This window comes from Pararge aegeria, chromosome 13 (genome assembly GCF_905163445.1).
Source record: "Pararge aegeria chromosome 13, ilParAegt1.1, whole genome shotgun sequence".
Classification (NCBI taxonomy): domain Eukaryota; kingdom Metazoa; phylum Arthropoda; class Insecta; order Lepidoptera; family Nymphalidae; genus Pararge; species Pararge aegeria.
In genome coordinates, this window is record NC_053192.1 from 6,464,862 (window position 1) to 6,478,421 (window position 13,560).

Consider the following 13,560-nt stretch of genomic DNA (forward strand, 5'->3'; position numbering starts at 1 on the left):
TTTGCTGACCATATTATTTAAATCATCCTAATTTTCGTGGTTATAGTGTAGCAAATCGTCAACTAGTTATTACGTTAATCGACTTTTAATAATACAGTATGATAAATACGGTATAAAAATCGCATTTCATAGTAGCATACAGCAACCTCATTGACGCGAACCGTTAGCTTATTGTGTCCCATCCAGTGCAACGCAGATATGATCGTTGCATTGTCACGTAGCCTGCAATAAATGTGCCGCGTAATTTATTCAAGGATTATGAATAGGCCTTACGTACTTTCAAATAGAGGAACTCTTATGACTACCTAGATATTAGAAAATAGTTGAAACTAAAGTTTGACTATAAAAGCTGCACTCTACAATCTTAAAATAAAGTCTCTTATTTCCTGCGTTTTGCTGAAATAAGCGAGTTTTTTATTTAATAAAAAACTTTTTTTTTTTATGTTTGATGTGACTGACCTAGTCCGGGGAAGAAATACCGCCATGCCCATTTGTGTTCCGGTCTGAAGGACGTAGTTCCTCCCTTATCAGTATTATAAAAAACCTGTTCTAACTATCTTAGTGATAATCATGAGGTTAAACTTCATTATTTCTCTCTGTAACTAATTAAATGGCTACCGGGTAACTGAGCTACCATTCGTTTTAGTTTTCACGTCACCTGTGAGTCCCTGGATATCAGTGTTGACGACAACATCGTCTATGTAATTTTGCGGCGTGGTGTAGAGGAAGACTGACCGGTGAATACCGGCGTAGTTGAAGAAGTCAAATGTGTAAGACTGCTCCTGGCGCACTTTTGTCGTACTGAAACATTGACACGTTTATATGAGTATTTAACTTCACATCATGAGTGAATTAGCATCTTCGAGGTCAGCTTGTGTGCTTGTGTTCTAGGTGTCATTGCACACAAACGAAATTCTTAATATAAAGGCGTATATTTTTGTTAATGTCGTTTGTTTGGTTTTGACTTGCTTTACCGCTTCACTTGATTAAAATTGGTAACGAGATATTTGGCGTGGCGGAAACATAGGTACTTTTGTTCTCTTCTTTGTTACCTATGAAGGGCACAACAGCAAACAAATGTATGCAAAATTTTGTATGGTTTCTTAATAAAAGGTACAAACAGGATGAAAAAAACGCGCGCATAAAGTAGCCCGACAACAGATCTATATTATAATTAAAAGAAAATAATAAGTTTATAAAATCATCCTTAAATTTAACTCGACATCTAAATCTTAAATAAATTTGACAATACAACTCCTTAAAAATACGAAAATGGAGGGCAAGACTATAATTAATCTGTAAAGCCGTTGGCAGGATAAGGTCTCACTTGTAGGGATTCATTTAATTTTGTAATATGTTTAGGTATATCTCGTAGATAAACTAACTGGGTCTTTTACGAAGGGTCTGGGTCTTTTTTGTCTTAAACCCTAAGAAATGATTTGAATAAAGTCGCGGCTTATTTTCATTTGGTTTATTGTCCTCAAAATATGTTTTTAGCTGTTAGTGGCTTTTGAAATTTGCAAAGCGTGAAAATTAATGAATAATATTCGGCACTCGTTGCCTTTCAGTTAGTTTTCCGCTATTTTACCGCATTCAATGAGGCTTGAATTCATAATTATTAACCTTGAAATTTTTGACAATGCTTTCAAGTATCTATTAATAAAATCCATTGAAATGAGGACAAATTGCATAAGGACGATAAAAAAAGAGAACGAGATTGAAAAATGGAAGTGGAGTTTAATCGGACATAATATCTTGGGATAATTTCTTAATTTTATATTTTTATCTTTGAACTGAGTAGATAAAATACGCCAATTTAGAGCCTGTTATGACTACATTTTCTCAGTTAAAACGTAATTGAGTACTTCTGTATTGATTGAAACCTTAGTACCATTGGCATCGCATCAGATTCGAAATATTTTCGTAGAGTTGTATCACAAACGCTGAGCTCAATCGCGTCTAGAAAGATCTGGCGCTTATTAAGTCTCAAAAATAAGCTTTGCAATCCTTTATATGCTTGATAAAGTTGATCATTTGAATAACTTAGTGTAATTTGCTGTATAAATTAATAAGTTTACTAAAAATAACTTACCCAACAAAAATATCCCGAATGGTGCCTTGTGGTACGGTGTCGCTGAGCAGAGTGTTGTCGACCACGACAGTGAGGAGGTTGCTGCTATTGTAGTTAATTATATCAGTGATCTCGACCTCGAACGGTAGGTGACCGATCTCGTGGTAGCTCACCGGTTTGCTGTTCACCCACTGGAAGAACAGCTTACAGTTATAATATGTTGTTAAAGTTAAACAGCCTTACTTAATTGTTTGGAAAATAAGGAGACTTACGTTTAACGTAGTCTTGGATAGTTGAGCTCATAAGGTACCTTAAAGTACAATCCTCATAGCAAATTGAGTTCGTTCTATAATTAAGTTTAACTGTTTCAAGAAGCAAGTGCAATTATAGGTCATCGATTATCGCTGTTGCATCGATTATTGCATGAATAAGGAAGAACCGCTTGTTAGAGATACAATATGAATCAATGAACTAAACTATAATTCGAAGAAACGGTGATAACCCAGTTGGTAGGACTTCAACTTCACTTTTGGGGGACAGAGTTTGAATCCAAGCTCGCACTTCTAAACTATTATAAGTTAAGTGCGATTAAAACTTCGTGAGGAAACCTACAGGTCTGAAAGTCTACTACAGCCGTGTAGTGGGCCGGTAATGGGTTGATATGATGACGCTGATGCTGACTATAATTCAACGTAGTCTCAGTAGGAAAGTTAGCTCTACAAAGGGTTCCTTTAGTTAAATCTGCCATAATGAACTGAACCTTATAATTAAGAAATTCACGATATGAAATACCAGAGTAGTTACCGATCTAGTGAATTATCGAATTAAGTGGAGTAGCCTTCGGCAAAAAAAGTTTGCAAGAAGTGGCTGATAAGTCTATGTCCAGCAATAGAGGCATACAGGATTAATTAAAATAATAACCAAAAAGTTAATACGCTCCACTGACTAAAATCTCAGAAGTTATAAAGCCCACTAGATATCCTATAGGGCAACTGCTATAAAAGGATTTTCCAAAAATCGGAAGGGAATTAAGGCGGCGTTAAAAGCGAGCAAACAAAATTTGAATCAACTCTGAGGCAGATACATTTTCAAATATTTCTTTTCTGGTATATATCGTGATAAATCAATTTGAAAATATACTTTTTGGGTGGACCAATAAATTTGCTTTCTCTTTCATAAACTTTAATATGTTTTAATCTTTTGGGCCTAAGCCACATTTCTCAGTGTCTGTTTCAAATAACTGGATGAAAAGGTTGTACTTATCAGTTTATTTTATTAAATAGGGTTACATCCAAGTAACCGATACTAATAGGTTAGGTAAATTGTAAAATTGTAAAAACCAATGCTTACAAAGTTGTGACAGCATCTAGTAAATCTCATAGATTAATATTCTTTGGGTCAAAACTGTAAACAGTGGAAGGTTTTAGAAATTTATTGAGGGTATCGCGCTATTTACTCTTAACGATTGCACTGTTATCATTTTTGATAAGTGAATTCGTTCGACATGTTTTCAAATAAAAAACAAATATACATTCATTTATTTCAAGTAGTTTCTTATGTCAATACAATCTATTTAGCATTTACTTGTTGACTCAGTGGGGCTGATAGATAAGCGCAGCGATGCACGTGTTTTTAAGGTTTTTGGGTTTGATATTGTGAAACTTAAATTTGTTATTTAGCTTAACAAGGTTTGTGATAACAAACTACAAAGGTTTGTTTATTGTACGCCTTTTGGGTTATTTCCACTATGGAAAATTACTTCTTCTTTTTCTTACAGCTTTTAGAGGGGAAGTTAATTATATGAAATGCCAACAAGAACTTTCGTATAATTAGACTCAAAACAAATAGGGAATTAAAACTATAATAAATATATTTGGACATTACATTAAGTTTATATTGCTTTGCTAGATCAAAACAAACCAATAACGGGCCGTCCAACTTCGCACAATCTAAGTATATCTTTTCGAATGTTTATTAATATTCAGATACCTTGTTAAGTATTGTTCCGTAAGAATGCAGATTCTGTTGCTTATGGTTTCAAAAGAAGAACCTTTGTATAACATTACTGAAATTATATATCTAGAGGCTTGGGGTAAATATAAGTCAATGAAATGATTTTGTTTTACGGGACAAGCCGGAAAACATGTACCTTGAATTACTGAAATAAGAATCTTAGTTCCACCCTCAAGAGTTGGCCTATCATTTCATATGCATCTAGTCATTTTCCTTGGTCCCGAACGTGGCCATGATCGTAACCCCAAATCCTATCTTTTCCATCAGAGTATAGTGTACAAAACACGCATTCGTATATACTGTTATGTATTATCTATTCTATGAAATTCCGTAAATATTGTTTTTATACTTTCTCAGTTATTAGAAACAATTTTTTTTTTAACATAGTGTTGTTACATGTTACAGTTCAAATCGAAAATAAAACTGGCATGATTTCATAATATCATATTGGACGAGGACTTTCATGAATATCATGTCTCATATATCATACCGCGTTCCTAGATGTGACGATCGGTCTCAAATCATAACCGCAATACAGTTTACAACCTATTGTATTACAAGATTTCTATGGCTTGTTAAATGATACAATGTGAATAAATCTGATAACGGTTGGTCATTAGAAAAGACTGGATAAACGGATACATATGTTTTTACCCTGAGTTATTTTTTGACTGTGAAATCTCGATTCAGGGTCTACAAATTTTGTGTCCTGCACTTGAATAGTTATGCAATCCCGGAAGGCGGATTTATTTGTGCTTAACCATATATATTATACCTAACCGGATTAATTCTTTAAAAAACTAATGAGACGTTTTTATAATGTTGCATTGTAAATGTGAATCTGAAAATCCTGATTTCAAATTAACATTGACAAAAATTTACCGGACATTTTTCGCAAATGTCCGCAGTGTGCTATACGTTTGCGATAAGAGGTTGTATAGGTTGTTTGTCTGTTCGTGTGTCGGTTTGTGGGTATGCCTTTTTACACTATAATAACACAACACAATATAAACTATTTTCTTTTGTATCTGATAGGTGTAGGTGCGCTATATCTTTTAATAGAAAGGCAGATTTTTATTTTACCACTGTAGCGAAAAATGAAAACGAACCGAAATAAACAAAAGAAGAAGAAAAAGAAGAAGAAGAAGTCTTTATTGCACATACAAATAGATAACCGGGTTAGCATAATAAACGATAACAAAAAACATATGCACAAAGGCGGCCTTATCGCTTGAAGCGATCTCCTCCAGACAACTTTGGTTTAAGAAACATATTACATAAAATGGGATAGTGTAACATCCAAATTTGCTTATTATGTACATTACTTATACAATACATACTAATACTACATTTATATACCTACTTAAAACATATATATTTTTATATATGTGTATAAATATCCAATAATATATATATCAATATATAAACTTAAATAAATATTTCCATTAAAGGAAGAAGTTATCGGGTGGTAGAAAAAAAATACAGCCGAATTGAGAACCTCCTTTCTGTAAGTCGGTTAAAAAAGGTCGCAGATAAACTCTTACGGTGGTACGTGGTCCGTCCAAAGTCGTCCAGGTGACCATACGGTGGCAGCCGATCATAACCGTGCCGAATGGACAAGGAAGGCAGACGCCAAGTAAATGGGAAAAGGTCTAGGAGGAAAATAGGAGTGAATTTATGAAAATATTTTTACTAGTTGTGTAGATGTATCGGTATTTAAATGAATATGAAGTCGCGATTAAGAAACGAAGATTATGAAACGTAGCATTGACCAGAAGTTATTGAGATAAAGATTTAAATGAGTTGACAGAGGTCAGTACGTAGGTACGTGTCTAGCAATTGTGAATGACTGACTCCGTTTAAGCCTATTACGACTGCATTAATTTAATGCGATTATGTTGAGGTTAATGTTCTACTATAGTATTCAGCGACGCTACCGTAAGAGTATCTCTACATAGAGTAATTCTTCATGTGTTTCCGGTTTCTGATTTAACATATGTATATATCGTAGAATAATTTTTATACTTTTTTTTTTATAGTACGACAATACACACTTTGCTATCTAGCCCCAAAGTAAGCGTAGCTTGTGTTATGGGTACTGAGATAGCTGATGAATATTTTTTTATGAATATAATACATATAAATACTTTATAATATACAGATAAACACCCAGACACTGAAAAACATTCATGTTCATCACACAAACATTTTCCAGTTGTGGCAATCGAACCCACGACCTTGTACTCAGAAAGCAGGGTCGCTGCCCACTGCGCCACTCGGCCGTCATTCGGCAAATCGTGTCTTTGCGACAAACTGATGAATTCCTATTGTGCTGCGACATATTAAGATTTTAAAATGCGGGCTTACATAAATTTAACAAAGATATATTTAACAATAGATATATAATATATATTCTAAAAATATATTCCAAACCCCCATTGGAACAACGTAGGAGGCCTAAGATCTGAGTCCGTCTTTTTTGAGGATGGAAACCTCGTTCTCGTCAGTGGTTATGTGTATATTTTTCAACGGATAAGTAAAACACTGAGGAAATCTGCATTCCTGAGAGTTCAAAGGGGTGCGAATTCGCGATGGCCTCGACCCTTTTAATTCTAAGAGGAGACAAGTGCTCTTTAGTGGGCCATTAATCTTTAGTATCATTAATGAACTGAAGTAGATGAAGTGAATATAAAAATGTACTCACTCAATTACGTTAGTCATTATCATAATGTTTTTTAACAAACCTATGAATATATACCTAGAAAATAAATAACAGACGTAGTTTCGAGCAAAAGCTAGTAAGTTAAGAATTATACAATTTTAGCATGGGTTAATATGGGTCACCTGACTGAGAGACGCGGGTGTGTCGGCCCATTCCGTAGTCAGGTCGCGACACCGCTCTCGCCCGAGCTGACAAATTGTCCAATTATCCGACCAATTGCCTAGCGACAGATGATTGACATAGATACCTACATTAAAGCAGTTACGTGCACCTTATTCAGTTCCATCCCACTTTCGCGCTTTATTGGAAAACTTTTGACTATTGCGTAAGGATGCAAACCTGCATACGGCCCTCCGTAAATTACTTTTAATTTTGCCGTAAGTATAAAAAGGTTGAAAACAATATATTTGCACTAAGGGGAGAAGGAAATAATCGTGGGAAAATCTGCATGTCTGATAGTCCTCGATAATTCTCAGAGGCGTGTGAAGTCTAAAAATCCGAACTTAGAAGCGTGGTGGACTACGGCCGTGGGTGAGGCCAAAGTCCTTACCAATAAGCTATGACCGCTTTAGGACAGGTAATAAATTAGAGCTGTGTTTGTTACATTATCACGCAAAAATGAAAGAAAAGGGTTTTTATACTGCGATTTTTTCTAATTTCAGGTTGAAAGCATTATTGCATATTTTGAATCGATTCGATTTATTAAAATGTGCATCTAGTAGGAAAACTTAGAGGACAACTATTGTTTACCAGAAAAGACACGCTCCGTGCGCTGTTATTAGATTCTGAATAGATACAATATTACTTATGTGTTACAAAAACAGTTATGGCAATGAACTAGGTAGGTAGGTACCTAAAATTTACATTCGTATATCCGATTACTTACAACGTATAGGAGCGATCTAACCGCATATGTCTAAATTAATTATACTTCAAAATCGTTATCTTATAATTTCGGAGTGGTTTATCGAAAACATTGAGTAGGTATTAAATTATTAGGAAACTAAGTATATCAATCTCGATTTACGGCATCTTCAACCGAGACACGCAAGCCCTCTGATGTTCTGTTTGAATCGTCTTCTTGCCACTCATAATTACGTTTAGAATTATTAAACTAACAAAATATTTTTAATTAAAGAAATCTCGTGTAGGTAAGTAATATTTATGGTTCCAAAAGTGTCCACATCCTTTGATGGGACCAGAGGCGCTGGTCTTCCGTATAAAAATACGGAGGCGCGGATGGATTTGATGGATTGATATTTTCATGTAAATGAAAGTATATTAGTGGTAGATTAATTAAGAACATCAAAAAACTTACCACTTGGGCGGCATAATGAACACTGCTGAATCTCAGCCAAATTCGCTGATTTGTGCGGGCCCACCATATTGGCACGTGGAACCGCCTGTCGTACCACACCAGTCCAACGTGATCTCTTAGTGTTGCATCTTCACCCACGTCGTTGTATGACGAAGGCACCGGCATAGGAATAATTGGTCCTGTCTGGGTGAAGAAAAAAAAACTTTCGAAATTCGATCATATAGATAAATAATTTAAATTAATCGGATTACAAATTGATTCAAAGATAACTTATAACAAATTAATATTAAACTTTGATTCAACTTGCTTAAATCCGCTAGTCGAGTCAGATAAGCCCTTCATCGAAGAAGGTAATCGGCTATATATCATCAGGCTAGGTTAGTCTTACGGAGTAAAATGAAGTAGCTTTAACTAACTAGGAAGGATCCTTTATATATTTAACGAACTAGATACTTTTGGAGAGTTCTATTGCTTCCGCTTATGGTTTCCTTTTGACGCTAATTCTCTTATTCCTTCCAGCTCGCAGCCAGCGCGGTAAATAACAAAAAGAGCTGAATTTGAGTTCAGGAAAATGGTTAGCACAGAGCTTCTTTTTCCAAGCGGTTAAATGGTAAAATGGTTCATTTTATTTTACAAGCGAAATTCGAACTGTCTCACTCTTCAATCGGTTAATGGAACCAATCCGAAACTTAACTCTGAAATTATTCCAATATCAGGAATTAATAACCGAAACCGGTTTGATAAATGTTCCGGTTCCTGCAAAAAGACGTCACAAAATGCACTTTGTTTTAAATGTCATAGCGACCCAGGGCCGAGCTCATAGAGTTAAGGCCGAGTCAGTCTAGATTTGGTAAATAATTTATGACATGGTCATGCTATTGAAGATCAAAGGCCTAACTCTCATAGGAGAGAAAGAATTAGAGCTTGGACCATCAAAGCTGAGAGTAATATTAGTTTTTCCTTTACCATCAATTTAAAGAATATATAAAAACACATTCAAAGCATCAAAGTTACCATACTAAAAGTTTCTTGTCGGCTTATTCCAGGTAGAATCTACCTTCCGAACAACAAGAGGAAACAGACATACTTGACATTTCAAAAGTCCTTATATTAGCCCTACTTGAAATAAAAGAATTTTGAATTGAATTCAATTTGAAAGCTGATCCAATAAGGCTGGCTGGCTTTGACCATTAGGTATGTATATTAAGTCGAAAATCTGTTTTGAGATGGACCACCGTGGCCGAGATCAGTCAGGGAAATAGCTATATTAAGTACTTGTAATAACCTAAACGTTCACGCTTTTATGTGAATCCCGAATGTGCTTCCCGTGCGAATATTTTAACTTATTCTAAGGTACACAGGCTATGTACTACAATATTCGTACCCCTTTCGTCCGGTCTGGTAAACTGATAATTTGTGGACAGCAAATTTCGATAGGTACGTTACATTTTCTGGCCCGCCTCAGGACTTCTTTATGAACTTGCTAACTAAGCCGATAATCCGTTTTTTATTTATTACCACCAAAAATATTTTTTCTTAAATTACGAAACAATTTTTAGACTTCCGTTCGCATATTACTAAGATATGCTTGATATCTGTGTGAACCGACATGAGAAATCTTTGAAGAACGCATTTAGCATACTATTAGATATACAATAGCTTTTGTTTGTACGCCCGTAAGGATTAAAAAAAATCCTTGTATGCATAATTAATTTTGATGTCGTTCATAAATTAAATTTTATTGAACTTAACACTTTTGGTAATTTGAATCGCTTAATATGTTCATTGAGAAACCAGAATCCGGGGTAAATAACCTGGTGAACTATGGACGAATAAACACGAAAACCAGCTAGCGCAACTTGCTTGTGCTTTATTATTTTAATTCCGAACTTCTATTGTTTTTTGTATCAGCATATTTGATATGTCAACATCGGATTTTGAGAGACAAAAAATTGATATGTTTAGCCATACAATTTGTTTTTCTTTTGCATTGTCCATAGATTCTTAAAGTCAGCCCACCGATATCAGTGTACTTCTTCATTCAGAAGTTCTTTAATATAGTTTTCGCTATGATATTTCTCACGTAATTTTTGATCCTGAAGCTAATGATATTATATTAAATTTTATTTACCTTATCGAGGTCTTGCTCGTACCAGCCATTTCGATATCCGTGTTCTGGGTCCACGGGCGACCGTCTGAAGTTCCATATACCGTCTAGATTTCTTAAATATCTAGTTTCTGTCTCTTGAGGGTACAAAGCCGCACCAGGATTTGGGGATTTCTTTTGTGCTTTTTGATTGATTTCGTTAGCGCTCGCTGTGCCAGGTACCGTTGCATCGGCTAATGTGAGGATGATAGTGGAGAAGAGAAGCAAACTTGAACTACTGGTGAACATTATCTGTAACAAAGGAGTATATGCATTGATTTAACATGTTACTTCTGAGCTAAATGACAAGGTTGCTTGGAAGCATCCGGCTCCGCTTACATCTCTCACAAAATAGAAAAATGAATTAAAAAATGTAAAATGTAAATTGTTGATATTGGAAAAGAGCAACTGCTGAGTTTCTTGCCGGCTTCTGCTCGGTATAATCTGCCTTCCCAACTGGTGGTAGAGTCATATAGACTTGACGTTTCAAAAGTGCTTAAATTAGGCCTACTTGAAATAAATGAATTTTGAATTTTGAATTTTTAAAATCAGACTAATTAAAGCCCCACTGCAAGACAAAAGTCTTGTTGTAATGGTCCGAATGAAGGTTGCGATATTCGTAACGTATTAAAACTTTACCGGTCCACCCCAGAACAGGGGTCTCCTAGCCAATATGAATGGGCTAAGGCCGTAATCGACCACGCTGGCCCATTGCGGATTGGTGGATTTATTGGTTGGTGGATTGGCGACGTTCGTATCACATATAAACTTCGTCGGAGTGTTTATGCACTCCTTCGTGGATAAAGCAATTGAGTTTGTTGCTGTATACCTACATTGTTCGATATGAAATTACTAAGATGTGGGGACCACACATCAAAAATAAACAACTCGATATAAAGACGGATTAACTTTAATCCCAAGTTAAGTTGATAAGTTACTCTTATTAGGGAAAAAGTTGTTATTAATAACGCACGGAGGAAAGGTCAATTTCAGACCTTCGAAGGTCTGAAAGTTCCAGTTCCAAACTATACATTACTGATCAACCTGTATAGTTGATACAGGCATGAATATTAAGTTATATTCTATTTTTGAATATAATATTTTTTTTATTAAATCGCTACGAAAATATTACTGTTAAATATTATCGATAAAATGTATCGATATATTTTTACATATAATCCCACTGTAACGCAGACAGTGGGTGTATGGGTAAGTATGAATTCCCCCTGCACCCACTGGTGGGAGAAGCCGGTGGATACAAGGGCAGCTTTCCTTTGGTTATGCGTTAGGTATCTAACCAATACAATCGAATAATTTAAAATGACGCACCGAAGCAAAAGTGATAGACCCAACAGATATTAATTATTACAATAAGATCCTGTATGTCAAGAGAGTTCCTTGTTTATAGGAAACAACGCTTACTTGAACTCTTGTCTGGAGCTATTATCTCTCATTTCCGATAAACAACTGATATAAATTAATGAACTTAAACTTAAAAATCTATACCAATATTATAAATAAAGAATTGTGTCTGTATATTTGTTTGTTACCTATATTCGGGACAAAAATAGACGACAAATATTTTTTTATGATCTACTATAGCTTGTTACGATTATAACTTCTTCGATTTTATATTTACTTTGGCTTTGTACCTATATCTCAACGGCATAATTGCTAAAAGTAAAATTTTGGAGGTTTACTACTTATTGCTTAAAAGATTATTGTTTTTAAATTATTATTATAATAACCAGCCTTATTATTATAAAACGAAACATCAACAATATCAAAATAATATCGCTTTGCTTGCGATGCAAGTAAGCCCAAGCAAGATTGGCAAATCTATTCTAGCGTCAGATAGGGAATGGTTGTACACAGGCTTAAAATCAGTAAGCTTACGATAACAACATATAAAATCAATGCTTTAAAAACTCTAAGCCCCTTAGCTTAGAAGTTTTGTATGTCTCGACTTTTGTAGGTAAGTATAGATAACGTTCTTAGAAACTCGATATGTAAAGACTATCTGCCCGAGCAAATATTGACTCTGCACATCCTATAGGAAGGTGTTGACACTTATGTGTTGTAATATTTATTAATCGTTGAAATCCGTAAAGTGACATTGGAGCAGAGTGCTGGGTTATGCAGCAAAAACCCTAGATAAATAATTACGGAAAAATATGACTTTGCACTTCGATAATTCAACGAAAGTGAAACATTTTAAAGATGCAACACAAGTATTTGCTACTCCGTTTATATTATGTGGTCATGCATATTGCATGACAATGTATGCTCTCAAGAGACGATAAGAAAGTAATATACGTGTTATATGCGGCATTCAGAAATAGCCGTAACTTTATCGCATAATTTAAACCCCGTGTAATATGGGATCACTTTAAGCCAACACGTATATGTAAAGATCATTCTAAATATGTTTTTTTAAAGTTTTACTTACCTAGCCATTACAGACCTTAATTGCCATAAGACTACGAACAAAACGCACGGTGTTAGGTATGAGGGGGGAAATATATTTTTAAAAGCTTTATGTAAACTTATTCTGTAAGGAAACCCTTGATACAAAACATTACTATAAACTCATTGAAGGCAATCCCAGTTTCAAATGTGCTAGAATAAGTCAGAACAATTTCAAGAGTGAATAGGTTCTACGTTCTGTGTAGAAAGAATCCTTTGGGGAGGGACGCTGTGTCAAGTTTTCTCTTTCCTCTTTGATTTTTCCCTATCATTATTGTCAAGTATTTTTAAACATTTCAATGAGCAAAGAGGATATAAACATTTTTATTAGGCACCTTTATACAACATGTAACATAATTACGAAATAACATTGAATGATGCATAAGTACATTTCATAAGGAATCAACCTGTAAAAATATTAAATCTAAAGAAGCTTGTTTATTTTTCCATGTAAACGAATTACAAAATATTCTAAGTGTTTACTTATGACAACCCTTTTGAAGACAAAAGATCGACACGCGCAAAGTACCACTGCTACGCTACGCGTACATAATAAAGTGACAGGAGTCACAAGATTTTAATTTTGCATGTGATGTTAGGGCTGTCTGTGATTTCTTTCATTAAAAACTATGGCGTGGATAACTCAAAAATTATTAGGTAGGATTTGTCTCAGAGTCATTTAATAATGTACGTTTGAAGCCTGTGAAGTATCATTGCGGTTTTTATTTACACGTTGTATATACTGTATTTATTCTATTCGGTTTTAAGCCAAAGCAAATGCGTGAAAATTCGCAGGTAACAGTTACAGTTTATACTCATTTAGT

The 13,560-nt window shown here is 34.8% G+C and overlaps 1 protein-coding gene across 1 annotated transcript in view; it reads right to left on the minus strand.

Annotated features, from left to right (window-relative positions):
- LOC120628698 (beta-glucuronidase) overlaps positions 1–13,560 on the minus strand; it is a 33,116-nt gene that overhangs the window by 5,381 nt on the left and 14,175 nt on the right. The window contains exons 2-5 of the mRNA XM_039897263.1: positions 10,256–10,522; positions 8,125–8,307; positions 2,093–2,262; positions 659–801 (exon numbers count right to left, since the gene is read on the minus strand). Of these exons, the coding sequence (XP_039753197.1) occupies positions 659–801; positions 2,093–2,262; positions 8,125–8,307; positions 10,256–10,519 (760 nt within the window). The 5' untranslated portion in view covers positions 10,520–10,522. The remainder of the gene's footprint in view (positions 1–658; positions 802–2,092; positions 2,263–8,124; positions 8,308–10,255; positions 10,523–13,560) is intronic.